At 41.4% G+C, this 15375-nt stretch overlaps 1 protein-coding gene across 1 annotated transcript; it reads right to left on the bottom strand.

The window, feature by feature from the left end:
- Nucleotides 1-5197: 5197 nt before the first annotated feature.
- On the bottom strand, nucleotides 5198-7984 carry LOC109015136 (serine/threonine-protein phosphatase 6 regulatory ankyrin repeat subunit B-like). Its single transcript, XM_018997618.2, has 3 exons — nucleotides 7795-7984; nucleotides 6814-7648; nucleotides 5198-6495 (listed from the first exon to the last, which is right to left on the bottom strand). Exons 2-3 carry the CDS (start codon nucleotides 7519-7521, stop codon nucleotides 5458-5460), a joined length of 1746 nt encoding a protein of 581 aa, XP_018853163.1. The 5' UTR covers nucleotides 7522-7648; nucleotides 7795-7984; the 3' UTR covers nucleotides 5198-5457.
- Between the last annotated feature and the right edge of the window lie 7391 nt (nucleotides 7985-15375).

The following is a 15375-nucleotide window of genomic DNA, read 5'->3' as shown; positions in this document are numbered from 1 at the left end:
CAATAAATATAGCCAGATTTTATGCCTTCTGTGATTCTAGGATCAGTTTTTTATTTCTGTAAATGCTGTCCTTTATTGTGTTATAAACTTCCTTTTTTGTATGCCTAAAATTAGGCCTCTTGGGTTGTACATATATGCTGAGCATGAATAGAAACAGATTGAGTTCTACAATTCAAAATCATAGCAGTGTTAAGCTTCTATATGGTATCAGAAGAGCCAAACCTCTAACGAGTATATTTCCTTCCTTGCTTCCTGCGACATGGCTGCCATTCCTGCCTCTACAACTGATTTCTCCATTATCACCATCAATGCTGCAACCACCATAAACGAAAAACTCACCCCCTCTACGTTCCCTCAATGGAGGGCTCAATTTAAAGCCTTACTCACTGGTTATGATTTAATTGATTTTGTCACTGGTGTCAAAAAATGTCCTGTCATTGATGCCATGAACTCCGATGCCTCCAAAGCCGCGACTCCCACTGGGTTCGCCAAGACAAACTCATCCTCCACGCCATTCTTGCTTCAACCTCCACCACTATTACCCCCTCCTTGCTGCTTACAAAACCTCTCATGAAGCTTGGAGAGCACTTACAAATTTATATGCAGGAAAATCACGAACTCGTGCGATGCAACTCAAGGAGGACTTGACGTTGAGCACTCGTGGCACTCACACAGTCACTGAGTTCCTTCAAGCAATCAAAGTGCTTGCCGATGAACTCGCAATCATTGATCACCCTGTTTCGGATGATGATCTAACCCTCTATATCCTCAATGGATTGGGTCCTGAGTTTAGAGAAATTGCAGCACCCATTCGTGCCCGGGAAACCTCTCTAAACTTTGAAGAAATCCATTATCTCCTTGTAGGTCATGAGAGCTATCTTCGTCGGTTAGAGAATCAATCGGCAGCAACTTTTGTTCCTACTGCTAATTACTCTAATCGGCAAGGCAGAGCACCTGGACAACCAAAACAAAACCCTAAATCTTCCTCCCACAAGCCACGCAGCAACAACGGGAACCACAAAACTGGGCCCTCAAATTTGGGCTTCAGGAAATACAAGCCCAAGTGCCAGTGGTGTGATCAAATGGGCCATACGGCCAAAAGCTGTCCCAAAATGCCTTCGGCTGAATTCACAGCAAATTGTGCCAGCTCCTCCCATGGAAAAAATCAAAAGTGGCTCGTCGACTCGGCAGCATCTCACAATATGACCACCGATCTCTCTAATCTGTTGATTCACTCTGAATATGATGGTACTGATGAAGTGGTAATTGGTGATGGATCAGGTTTGCCCGTATCTCATATTGGTTCCTTATCTCTTGCATCGTCTAAACGTGTCTTTCATTTACGTGATACTCTTTGTGTTCCCACCATTCAAAAAAATCTTATTTCTGTTCATCACTTCACCAAGCACAACAATGTTTATCTTGAGTTTCACCCTACTTATTTTTTGGTAAATGATCGGATCACAGGGGCGACACTACTCAAAGGCGAATGTGAAGATAGAGTATACCCATTTCCGGAGAATCTATCATCAACCTCCAAAAATGTCGTTGCCTATGTTCATGAACACACCACCACCGATGGATGGCACAAACGTCTTGGTCATCCTTCGTCAAAAATTGTTCATCATTTAATCAATGCTTTTTCTTTACCAACCAATAAGAATGGTCATTTATCTCTTTGCACTTCATGTTCTCAAAATAAAGCTCATCGCCAATCGTTTCATTCTCATGGTCTCTCTAGTACCACTCCCTTGGAATTAATTTGCGCAGATGTGTGGGGTCCATCTCATGAAATTGGTATTGATGGTTCAAAATATTATGTTATTTTTGTTGACCACTATACCAAATACATTTGGCTTTATCCTATGACTCATAAGTCCAATGTTCAAACAATTTTTCCGCAATTCCGAAATCTTGTGGAAAATAAGTTTAACACAAAAATAAAGAGTCTTTATTCTGATAATGGTGGCGAATATATCGGGCTAAAATCTTATCTTTCCGTTCATGGGATTAGTCATTACACAACCGCTCCTCACACTCCACAACAAAATGGTATGTCTGAAAGACGACATCGCCATCTTGTTGAGACTGGACTTACATTACTCACAGATGCTCACATGCCTCTCTCATATTGGCCATATGCGTTCCAAACCGCTGCATACCTCATAAATCGAATGCCCACCTCCACGTTGCACAATCAATCTCCTTTTGAAAAATTGTTCAAACAAAGCCCAAATTACTTCAAGCTCAAGCAATTTGGATGCCTATGTTATCCACTAACTAGGCCTTATAACAAAAATAAACTTGAGCCCAAGGCCCAACCGTGCACCTTTGTGGGCTATTCTCTCTCCCAAAACGCATACATCTGCCTTCAACCCACAACCCGAAAACTCTTCCACTCTCGGCATGTCATCTTCCACGAAAACACTTTCCCTTTTCAAACTAAAAACCCTAACCAGTCCGTGCCGTCCTCATCTTCCCTAGCCGAAGAAAGACCCTCGGTCACAATCCACTTGCAGAAAGCTTCTCTCCCTCCAGCCTCTCATCTCCCTCGCAATCCAGAATCTCCGGTATTGGGTACTGACGTCCTGCCATAGCCTGCGCGTGGGTCCTCTCCTGAACCGTCTCCTCTCCAGGTAAGTAACCCTTCTCCTCCTCCTTTGATTCCGAATCAAACCCCTCCATTGCAAGTACATGAAACCGAGGTTTCTGAGAACAATGAAGTGCGATCACGTCGCATGACTACCCAATCCATGAACAACATCCATAAACCCAAAAAATCATTTGTTGTCACTAAGCATCCTCTCCCGCCCTCTTTGGAACCCACGAGTGTTACTGAAGCACTAAATGATTCCAGATGGCGTGATGTCATGTCCTCCGAATTAACTGCTTTAATGCGTCACAATACATGGCAACTTGTTCCATCACCGAATGATTGTAATATTGTTGGTTGCAAGTGGGTGTTTTGGATTAAGCGGAATGCAGATGGATCTGTTGATCGGTTCAAGGCCAGACTCGTGGCCAAAGGGTTCAATCAGAGACCAGGACTGGATTACACAGAGACATTCAGTCCTGTAGTAAAACCAGTCACAATACGCACTGTGTTAACCCTTGCTGTTATGCAAGGTTGGTCTCTAAGTTAATTAGATGTCAACAATGCCTTTCTTCATGGGCATCTCACTAAAAAGGTCTATATGAAGCAACCACCTGGTTTTAAGAATCCGGAAAAACCAAATCATGTTTGCTGCCTTACAAAGGCCATATATGGGTTAAAACAAGCACCTCGTGCTTGGTACTCTGCCCTCAAACAAGCACTGTTAGCATTTGGTTTTATCAATGCAAAATCCGATTCTTCTTTATTTGTGTTTCATGATGGTCCTCTACTTGCCTACTGCTTAGTTTATGTCGATGACCTGATTCTTACTGGAAATAACTCGACATTTGTTGCAAGCATTATTGAGAAACTTGGGAAACAATTCTCCATTAAAGACTTGGGATCCTTACACTTCTTTCTTGGTGTTGAGGTTCTCCCTACAAAAAATGGTCTGTTTCTATCTCAGCATAAGTATATCCGAGATTTACTTGCTAAAACAAGTATGGATGGAGCTAAGGATGTTACAACTCCTCTATCTACCTCAGTTCCTCTAAAGCTGTCCGATGGCTCCTCATCTGTTGATTCAACCGAATATAGGAGAGTGATTGGAGCATTGCAATACCTGTCTTTAACTCAGCCTGATATAAGCTTTGCAGTAAATAAACTCTCACAGTTTATGCACTGCCCCACACAAACTCACTGGACAGCAACCAAAAGACTTCTACGTTACTTGAAGAACACAATTTTTCATGGAATCAATATCAGCAAGACTTCAAGTCCAGTACTCACATGTTTCTCGGATGTTGATTGGGCTGGTAGTTTGGATGACAGAAAATCAACTTCAGCCTATCTCATCTTACTTGGTAGCACACCTATTTCATGGAGCTCCAAAAAGCAACGTGTCATTGCAAGATCATCCACAGAGGCTGAGTATCGGGCTTTAGCAATGGCTGCAGCTGAGTCTATGTGGCTGCTATCTCTTTTTCAAGAAATGAAGTTCACATTACCACAGCCACCTATACTTTTGTGTGACAATTTGGGTGCCACCCAACTCAGCTATAATCCTGTCTAGCATTCAAGGATGAAGCACATCCAGATCGACATTCATTTTGTGCGAGATTTGGTTGAAAAACAGATTCTTATTGTTCGACATGTTCATACTAACGACCAGCTTGCAGACTTGCTCACCAAGCCCCTTTCAAAACAACGGACAGACTATCTAAGAAACAAGATCGGCCTATCTGATGGTAGCCCATTCTTGCGGGGGCGTATGAAGGAAACTGCAGAATTCAAACAAGTGACAACTCAAGTCCAGCTGCCACAATAAATATAACCAGATTTTATGCCTTCCGTGATTCTAGGATCAGTTTTTTATTTCTGTAAATACTGTCCTTTATTGTGTTATAAACTTCATTTTTTGTATGCCTAAAATTAGGCCTCTTGGGTTGTACATATATGCTGAGCATGGATAGAAACAGATTGAGTTCTACAATTCAAAATCATAGCAGTGTTAAGCTTCTATAGGCGTTCCGGTTTGAATGTTCAGTTGAGTTGAATTCTTTTTATAAATAGTAATAAATTGAGATGATGTAATAAGTTTTGTGAAATCTATCTAAGATAAATTTAAATGTATTTAAATGTTAAGATGATTTTAAATATATTTATAAGAAGTTAAAAAAAAGTTATAAATTTTACGTATAAAAAAATATTAAGTTAAAAAAGATTATGAATCGTATATATAAGTTGAGATAAGTTAGATATAATATCAGATTTAATTTAAAATTATATTGAATTGAGTTGAGCTCAATTCCGTCTAAGTTCCAAACGGCCTGTTATTCAAAAGTTAGATGATTTTGACTGAAAAGGTACGTTGATATTGTCAAAAAAAGCACATTTGTTTTCTTTTCTACGACCATTCATTGATAAAATCACAGTTGTCAATTACAATTATTTTTTATAATTTTTATACAACCATGTGTTAAGTGACGGATATTTTTATAAAATAATCTCACTTTACATATATATCCTCAATTTAACACAGTTATATAAATATTATAAAAAAGAGTTGTAAATACTTGTATCAAAACTCATTAATTTGTAAGTTTCGTCTTTGTAATTCAACATTACTGAGTCTCCAGGTCTTAGCAAGAACTCCCAACTATTTTAGTACGAGAAATATTTGAGCTACAAAAAAATTATATAAAAGTAAATCACAAACTTATGTCGCTTTATGTAATACGTCAGTTTGTAAAATTATTTTTATTATAAAATAAATCTAACAGATTTTATGAAACTCTGTCAATTTGTTAATTTACTTTTATATAATTTTTTTTATTTACGCAGCAGTTCTTAGTACAGTCAAATCAAGCTACTAGAAAGCTTGAACGCATGTGATTCTTATCTGGCTCCACACAGCGAACTGAATCTTCCACAGCAAGGCCTTGAGCACCAAGACATAAGTACTGGTTCATCAACCTCTTATCGAGGGAACTCAGTCTGTAGTTTTTTTTGGAAGATGGGCTTGGATGATCACCCCCAAGAGAAAATGTCCTTGTACGATTGTTTGGAAAGGATGATGATTGTGAGTACTTCTGCCGAAGTGGGATTAGACTATCTTCCATATTTCTAGATCTACTGAACGATGATTCCAGAGAATCATCATCATCTCTAAACTCTCTGCTGCCAGCAGCACTCTTCTCTTTCCTGCTGGGCCACTGTAGCAGGAGCTTCAGGCGCCCTGCACCATAATTTACGGAACCTGCCTTCTTATTGCTCGACTGATCAATGCACAATAATATCTCCGAATCAGGGACTCTGAAACAAGTTCCAGGAGTTCTGTTCCAAACACCCTGCATTTTTAGTTGGGAAACAAGGGCGCTTCTTTCCCTATGATCCTCACAGTTGGAGATCCCCCCAGCAGAATTCAACTGCTTTATTACAATATCAGAAGATGCTGATCTTGGCCTTTGCTTGAGAATATCCAGAGGGGTCATCCCATGGGCATCCTGGATGTTCAACCCGATAGATGGGACAGTCATGAGTAGGTCAACCAGATTAGATTGAATATTTTCAGTTACTGCCATGTGAAGCACAGTTCTTCCGCCATTGTTCCTGACATTGATGATGTCTTCCATGTTCACGATCTTACCACATAACAACTGCTTCATGAGGCCAATATGCCGATCCAGTCTTTGGAAACTCGGGGTCCGGAAACCATCCACTGCCATGTGTAGAAAAGTATCTCCATAGTTGTTTTTTAAGGAGGCTAGTGATGGAGATGCAAGAATCAGGGCCTCTACCACGGGTAAGTAACCCCTGTAAGCAGCCACGTGTAGTGCTGTATTCCCTTGATTATCTGTAGAGGTGATAATATCATAGGATGCTACTAGATCCTTTACTACCTGCATTAGAACTTTAATCTTCAGTATAGCAAAAGGAGTAACAGGTTTCATGGGGTCGAAACTTGAGGTTTGATTAGGACACAAACATTAAACTTTTCAAACAGTTTTTTTGAGCACAAGAAATCCATAAAGTTTTAGTAAATACACCACTTATTGCATAACCCATTATCGTTTTAAAAAAAGTTAAAACACTGATAGTTTATGTCAATAAGAAGGCTTGCAAATAGAGTAGATGCTGTATTACAAGTACTAAAGCATTGGGATGCATGAATTAACGTCTAAAGCATCTGACAAGTATATAAAGATAGGAAGCCCTACCTCAACCTGCCCTCTGCCAGAGGCTGTATTCAAGATTGTAGATCCCTGAGCATCCCTATACATTAAAACATCAGAACAATCATCAAGAAGCAGCCTTAACATCTCCAAATTCCCTCCTCTAGCCGCAGCATGAACAGCCCGGTTCATCATCTCCCCCCAACATTCTGCGCCAATATTACCCAACTGCACCTCAAATTCACCTCCACTGTTAAGGAAACACCTTGGTGAAAATGCAAAATCAAGCAACAGTCTGAAAACCTCAGAATTCTTGCTCTTTGCTGCAGCATAGAATATCTCAGTAACCCCATATTCTCCTTCTCCAAAGACAAGAAGAGGGTTTCTCTCTAGCAATTCGTTGAGAAAATCCACATCCCCAGCAGAGGCAGCAGAGTACAGAAGCCAACCGCCATAGCCAGCTCTAATGAGAGAGTTATGACCCCTCTTTGTTTCACTATCGAGGAGGAGTTTTCTAGCAACATGAGAGCGACATTTGGCAACATCTTCGAACTGAGCTTCATCGTCCCAGACTGTCTCGAGGCGGCGGATTCGACGAAGGGAGGTGAGCTTAATGAGGAGATTGGAGTCAAGGTGGAGAAGCTCCCTGACCAGTTCATAGAGGCCATTGGCAGCTGCCCAATCAATGGGAGAAGCATACCACCACTTGTCTCCGGTGCTCTCCCACCTAAGAGGGAAGTACGAAGGCGTCATTGCAGACTGGAATTGACCAAAGGATTATTAGAGAGGCAAAGAAATTGATTCTTTGAGATGGGGAAGTCTTGGAAAAGCGAAAATGATGCGGAATCCCGGAAAAGAATCAAACTATAACAAACAGAACCTGTAAAGTGAATAGAGAACACTTGAACAACTGAACAAGAAGTCTTTTAAAAAAGAAAGAAAGAAAGCAAAAGAGCGCAAGATTAGAGAGAAAGAGATAAAAGAGTTTGAAGAAGATGGTTATCTGAAATAGAGAGGATAACTAACCCGTTTGATATTGATTGAGAAAACAAAAAGAAAACCCACTAGATATTTGCAACAAGAATAATGGATACGAGAATCGGGAGTTATAAAGAGGAAGCAAAGATAGCCATTACCAACCAAACGAAGCCAAGAAAACAAAGAGAAAAACAACGGGCTTTAGGAATGTGTGAACGGTACACACGGAGGCCAAAGTATCTGTCACAAGATAACAAAACGAGAACGACCACCCTGATCGCAGATTTTTGGAGGTTGTTTTTGTATGGAAGTGAAAAGGTTGGATTGAAAGCATAGAAGGATAATGTAATGAAGGTGACGGACTGAACAAGAAACACTTCAGTTCGTGGGAAATGTAGTGGATTTTGTTCTTTTGTGGGTAGTTTTATCAGCTTAGAGGGAAATTTCGTTGAGTGGAGCCGGGACGCCGGCGACTGATTGCTTCCACATTCAATTCATCCCTATTTTTTCCTCCTCTTTTTAAACTATATTCCCAACACTTATCAACTCAAAAACATTAGCTTCTCAATAACACCCTTCAATTCTAACAACACAATAAAATAGCAATATTTCTTGAACGAATTCAAAACCAAATTGTTCTTTTAGCTTACATAGATTTGCTAACTGCCGAGACATTTTTTTAATAGAAAAAATATTAAATTAAAATAGGGATGAATGTGAAAATCTATTTATAAATTTTAATTTTTACGCATCTAACAAATCTTCGATATAAAACTTTCACATTAGCTATACTAAAAAATTATTGATGTTTCAATTTTTTTAAAAGTTATAATACAGAACACACGGAGAGAGAAAACCCTAAGGTACCCAATCCCCATCGTCACCCTCCACCCAAAACCTAAGGCACACCACCATCGCCATAGACAAGATCGATGAGCTCTAGCGACACTGCTGAGGGCATTTCGACGTCGGTCCTCCCTCCGACAACCTAGAGTGTTTCTCTGGGGCTAAATCGACAAGATTCTCGATGATAAGGAAATCTCTCGGAAGCAACATCGACCTTCGAACCTGTGCCTCCGCCACCGCCACAAACAAGACCGACGGGCTCCGACGACTCCTCTGAGGACACTCCAGCATTGGTCCTCCCTCCGGAGACCAAGACTTTCCACTCATTTGGTTCGTTGGCGCAGATCTGGGATAGTTGCATAACTCTTTTCTCGTATAACATCTCAATTTTGCATTTTATTATCGTATAACATCTTCTCTCCTTGAGATGATGAAGCAAGATGACGACATGCAACGTGGATTCGTCTCAAATGGATGGTGAGAGGTGGTTGAAGGTAGAATAAAAAACTTTCGTTTTTATTAAAGAGAGAGGAAATAGTTTTTGCATCTCTGAACAGAGTAAAATGATGGTTAAGTTCATGTGTATGTGTGGGACGACAGCTTCATGGGTAGCTAAGGGGATAGAGGATTGTTTAGAACTCATCTGTCATGAGGGATACTTCAGGGAGCTAAGGATGGATAATGGAGTTCTCATCATTCAACATCATATTAATGCAATGGATAGTTTTCTGCAACTCTCAAATTTCCAGAATGAAAAGAGGAAAGGTTTGTTGGTGATCCCGGAAGGTGCAAATGGCATTGGATGGAAAGGTTTTATCCATTCCATTCAAAACGTCATTTGGTCCAAAGCCATTGTTCTGAAGCGAGCAAACAGAGGGGAGTTTGTTGATGGAAAGACAGTGAGAATGCCTCCCTCAGTCAAAGGTGCCTCATAAGCCTCGGTGTTGAGGTCATCGACGAGTAGTCCAGCAGAAAATAGCTCGAAAGGAAAGGATAAGGCGCATGTAGGAGACAAAAGTTGTCAGGTGAAATTGGGAAAAGTGGAAGGAAAGAAACATGTGTTGCAAGGTGGAATGGCTGCCTTTATCGGGTATTTGAGGGTGGGAGAAGTTGAGGGGGTCTTGTGGGCTGTCAGAGCTCAATTGACAGGAGTTATGGAATATGTGAGAGATCTTATAATTAAAGTGGATAAAGGGTTGGACCTCGTCATGGGTTTGGACGGCGGATCGAAAATGGACAAGGGGCCGGAAGGGTAGATCCTACGGGTATGAAGGCCTCAAGTGTGTCGGCACAAGGCATCTCGACGTCGTCACATATAGGGTTGTCAAACGCCGACATCACTGTTCATGCTAGGGGTGGGCTCCGACTCCGACGGAGTCGGAGTCGGAGTTGTCATTTCCGACCTCCGACTCCGACAAAAGTCGGAGCCAAAGTTCCCCTCCGACTCCAACTCCGAACATAGTCGGAATCCGATTCCGATCGGAGGTCGGAGCTCCGACCTCCGATCGGAACTCCGACAGGAGTTCGGAGGGAGTTCCGAACGGAGGTCGGAGCTCCGACTCCAAATTAAATTTCCGAACTCAATTTCAGATTTTTTTTTTTATTATTATTTAAATTTTGTTGTTCAATTTCGTTTCAGATAGTGGGCAACATATATATATTTTTTTTTAAAGTGAACCATCTACAAATATTTGATTTATTCAAGAGTTTTCAATAATTTAAATATTCGTTCTGATTTTGTTACTGAACTTTGATTATATCTTTAATTTGTTTTATGTCCGCATGAAATTTAGCATTAAAAGTGCTCATGACTCATGAGTTGAAAATTACACAAATTTAAAATTTTATAGAAAAGAATGATGGTACGAATTTGTATAATTCGATTAATTTCAGTTGGATAATAAATTATAAACTTTTGAGAGAGGATGGATAAGTACTAATAGAAATTATAGAATAAAGAGTACTTATCTCACGTCTTTGCTCGGGATATAAGTACATAAATATAACTATATAGATAGTTTAAAAAGTAAATAACATGTATGATGCAGCCATAAGTGATAACAGTCTCATTTATAACGTAATAACAATATGACTCAGTCTTGAAATATAACTACATAAAAATTAAACACGGGTTTCACTCAAACCCCAATGTTCCATTGGTCACGCCTGAAATGAAGATAGAAAGTAGCAATCTATAGATGAAAAAAAATTGATAATAAAAAATTGAATACGGTAAAAGAATAATTTGATTCTTATCAAGAAATGAGGTTCTCTCAACTCCATCCCAACTCTCAAGTAGCGTCCGTTCCAAACTCTCAATCATCGGTAATTATGTTAGGGTTCACAATTAGATCTATAAAATCATAAAAAGTAGAAGTTAGAAACATTAAAAATAATTAAATCATCATTTAAAAGCATATAAACTTACCCGATTCAAGCCTATAGCTCTCGGCATCAACGCCAACGGTATCTAGTCAAATGGGCGTTTCACTTATCCAATTCTGTGTGTAAACGAGGGCCTCCACGGTTGACGGTGACAATGAACTCCGATAAGCATCCAACACGCGACCTCCAGTGCTAAATGCCGACTCTGAGGCAACCGTAGTGACAGGAATGACTAGCACATCTCGGGCCACACGAGAAAGGACTGGATACTTGGTGGAATTAACTTTCCACCAAGTTAATAACTGAAACACATCACTAGGTGTCTCGACAGCTTCCATAAAATATCGTTCAACCTCAGATGTACAATGCATAATATTCTTTGTTGACATGAGTTGATGATACTGCCGTATAATACGATTGCCTCTAACCCCTACAGATGGGTCAGTATCACCTGAGAAAACTGTCGATCCTGTCGGCCTCGAATGTGAGGAGCTACCAACTGCGGATGAAGGCTGAGCACTAGTACTGTAGTAATGATATAAGTCATCAACATCACTTTTTAGCAATCTAATAAACTGTCCAGCCTTCACTGCCCCGAGGACGGAATTTACCCAAAATTCTAGAACGGCCAACTTAACTCGGGGGTCAAGGATCACAGCCACAAATAGCAATCTATTTATCTTCTCAATATTCCCCCAATATTTATCATATTTGATCTTCATCCTCGTAGCCATAGCATATAACAATCCAGCAGAGTCAGTACAACTATTTTCCAATTGGAAGTGAAGCTCCGAGAGCTCACTGAAAAATGAGTTCGCAGTCGTATATTTGGATCCAGATAGTCGCATGGTTATCTCATAAAAAGTTCTTAAAAATTCAACAAAATAACTCACACTGGTCCAATCATGTGCGTCTGGCGCACCGAGCCCCTGTCCTGCTGGCTCCAACAAAGCATACCACAGGCCCCCATCCTCGACCTCCATCCGCTCGAATGCTTTTTGGTACTTCTGTGCCACATCCAATATCATGTATGTAGAATTCCATCGAGTCGGAACGTCCAAGCACAGCATACTAGAACATTCAATCTTCAAATCTTCTGCTATTGCCTTAAACTTGGCAAGCCTTTGAGGAGAACCCCTCACATATCGTACAATGTTGCGGACTCGGGTTATGGAATCATGAACCTCTTTAAATCCCTCAACAACTATGAGGTTAATGATATGAGCACAGCATCGAACGTGAATAAACTTGTGGGCCCGAATGACATCATCTCTCACCGTCGTGTTCCGCTTAAACCAATCAATTGCTGTTTCATTCGCACTGGCATTGTCAACTGTAATACACTTTTCGAATTCCCCAGTCCTTTAAACAATCATCCACCTTCGCCCCAATGGATGCACCTTTATGATCCACAATTTCTTTAAAACCAATAATTTTTTTATGCAAAATCCACTCACTGTCAATGTAGTGTGCTGTGATACACATGTAGCAGACGTTCTGTATGGAAGTCCATGTGTCAGTCGTAAAAGACACTCTCTGGCCAGTGGTAATAAACATCTTCCTCATCTCCTCCTTGTCCTTCGCATGCCTCTTCATACAATCTCGCATCACTGTATACCGTGATGGAATGGGAAATCGTGGCTCAACAAAATTTAGAAACTTTCGAAAGCCTCTTTTCTCGACTGTGGTAAATGGCATCTCATCAGTAATTATCATCTCTGCAAGCATGTCCCTCAACATGTTCTCACTGTATTGAGAGATGACCAATTTCTTAGTCTGTGTACCATCAGTGGCTGTAGAAGTTTGGTAACTGAGGTTGGTCTGATCAGTGGCTTGCAATCCCTTCGCTATCTTATATCGTTGGCAACCATTTAGATGTGCTATTAACACACTGGTACCTTACTTTTTCAAATGGCATCCACAAAGTGATCCACAGTAATGGCATCTTGCCACTGGGTTCGCAATTTCACCAGGAATTTTGGTGAAATGCTCCCATGTCCACGACCTCTTTTTAGAAGGTCATGGTGGTTGATCTTGCTCAATGGGCATCTCCTCCTCCTCGTTGAACATATCTTCATCCTCTATATCAACTGGGAGTGGGAGTCGACTACTCGCACAAGATGCAGCTGCTCTAGATGTAGCTGCCCTAGATGTGGCTCTAGGGGTGGAAGTACCCACCGGTGTAGGAGTTGTAGCATTGGCATCCGCCACATCCCCTTGTGGACGATCATCTCCACTATGTCTCGGATCCATATCACAATCAATGAAGCTGAAAAAATTAAATTAGAAGCAAAAAATTAGTTTAAAAATAAACTAGGCTATTGTATTATACAATAGGACATGTATTATTGTATCATAATATATTATTGTATCGATGTATTAATTATTATTACATTGAGGTTCGGTTGATGTGCGCTTGACTCAGACGAACCCATCTGGATGGGTTCGCTCGACGTGCGCTCGAGCAGAACCCATCCAGATGGGTTCGCTCGAGCAGAAGCCATACAGAGAGGTTCGCTCGACGTGTGCTCGACGTGCGCTCGAGCAGAACCCATCCAGAAAGGTTCGCTCGATGTGCGCTCGAAGTGGCGCTCGAGCAGAACTCATACAGAGAGGTTCGCTCGATGTGCGCTCGACATGGAGCTCGAGCAGAATCCATCCAGAGAGGTTCGCTCGACGTGCGCTCGACGTGGAGCTCGAGCAGAATCCATCCAGAGAGGTTCGCTCGACCTGCGCTAGACGTCGCGCTCGAGTAGAACCCATTCAGAATTTTCAGAGAGGTTCGTGCGCTTGACGCTCGAGCAGAATCCATACAGAGAGTTTCGCTTGACGTGCGCTCGACATATCGCTCGAGCAGAACTCATACAGAGAGGTTCGCTCGATGAGCGCTCGACGTAGCGCTCGAGCAGAACTCTTCCAGAGAGGTTCGCTTGACGTCCGCTCGACATATCGCTCGAGCCAATGTTCAATACAACGTGCGCTCGACTTGCGCTCGACACCTCGCTCGAGCGCAAGTCTTCAAAACAATGTAAAATTCATGTTTTTGAGCGCTCGTGTTGGGACTATATTGAATATTCAATACACAAGAATCACAACTGCTGGCTCCAATTCATAAGAGACGTGCTTGAATTAAATTTAGGGCTCATAAATTTAGGGCTCACCGTAGGTGGAAGCTTTCCAGAGGAGCAACGAGGGACGGCGGCAGGGAGGAGCAACGACGAACGGCGGCACGCTAGCAAGAAAGACACAAGACGTGAGGACGGCTTCACAGTTCACTGGTTCAGTCACTGGGACGGGAGACGCGAGAGAGAAGTGAAGGAGGAAGAAGAAGTGAAGAAGGAAGAAGAAGAAGTGAAGAAGGAACGACCGACGACGTATGAAGAAGCTCCTTCAAGAAGGAACTTCCGAAACAACGCCGTTCCATATTAAGTGGAACGGTGTCGTTCAATAATTTTTTTTTAAACCCAGCTCCAAAACGACGTCGTTTTACAGCTGGGTTTAAAAAAAAATTCGGAGTGGAGCTCCGACTCCGAATAATTATTCGGATCTACTCCGAATTCCGACAACTCCGACTCCATCGGAGTCGGCATCGGAGCTGAGGTCGGACGGAGTCGGAATTCTCAGAATTTTGCACACCCCTAGTTCATGCCAGTATCATTCAGGACATCGGCAGCTTGTCATTTGATTGCCCTCAGTTAAATGGGGTTGGTAATTTTTTCAGGGTTCACTTTCTATTGTAGATGGGGGTCCTTCCAGGATTTTGAGTACTTTGGAAGAAGCATACGAGCCTCTTTCAAAAGATGAAAATGAGGTAACAAAAGGTTGTGCTTTCCTACTTGTTCTATGCCTCCTGCTCGTCGGGGGGTGAAGCACCTACACGCAATGTCATCATAGATGGAACGACGACACCGATGTTGAAGGTGAAGGAACTGTTAATGGTGACATCAACAATATAGTTGTTGAGGAGGTTCAAAATTTGAATGCAGGACATGGCGGGGATGAAATTATGGGTTTGTCGTTGGTGCCTTGTGAGGAGGAATGTCTAGGGTCGGAAATGCAGTTGGGAACTGTGTGTAGGGATAATGTTATTCCCCTAATTTCTCTTCTTCTAATAAACAATATAGAAAGTTCACCATCGAATTGGGTTCTACATAAGGTTAACGAGATTCAACATATTGTGGGGATTTCATATGGAGATTCAACATATGGAGATGTGAAGATAAATTTAAAACACTATTCACTGCGATGGAGGCGGACCACTAGCTTAAAACCAAATCAAGTTTTTAGAAAAGTAGGGAGTTAAAGCGTCTTTCTTAGGCAATCAATTACGACGTTAAAGGAGGTAACTCAAGTCGAGGGAAGACTAAAGAAAGGACATTATGAAGACGTCCTCGTAAA

This window comes from Juglans regia, chromosome 16 (assembly GCF_001411555.2).
Source record: "Juglans regia cultivar Chandler chromosome 16, Walnut 2.0, whole genome shotgun sequence".
Lineage (NCBI taxonomy): Eukaryota > Viridiplantae > Streptophyta > Magnoliopsida > Fagales > Juglandaceae > Juglans > Juglans regia.
Note: the sequence above shows the minus strand (reverse complement) of the source record. Positions and strands in the feature narration are given on the sequence as shown.

Coding starts and splice junctions, on each gene's coding strand:
- LOC109015136 (XM_018997618.2), bottom strand. CDS start 7,521: ATGACGCCTTCGTACTTCCCTCTTAGGTGGGAGAGCACCGGAGACAAG. Junction 6,496..6,813: donor CTGGCAGAGGGCAGGTTGAG/GTAGGGCTTCCT, acceptor GTTCTAATGCAG/GTAGTAAAGGATCTAGTAGC.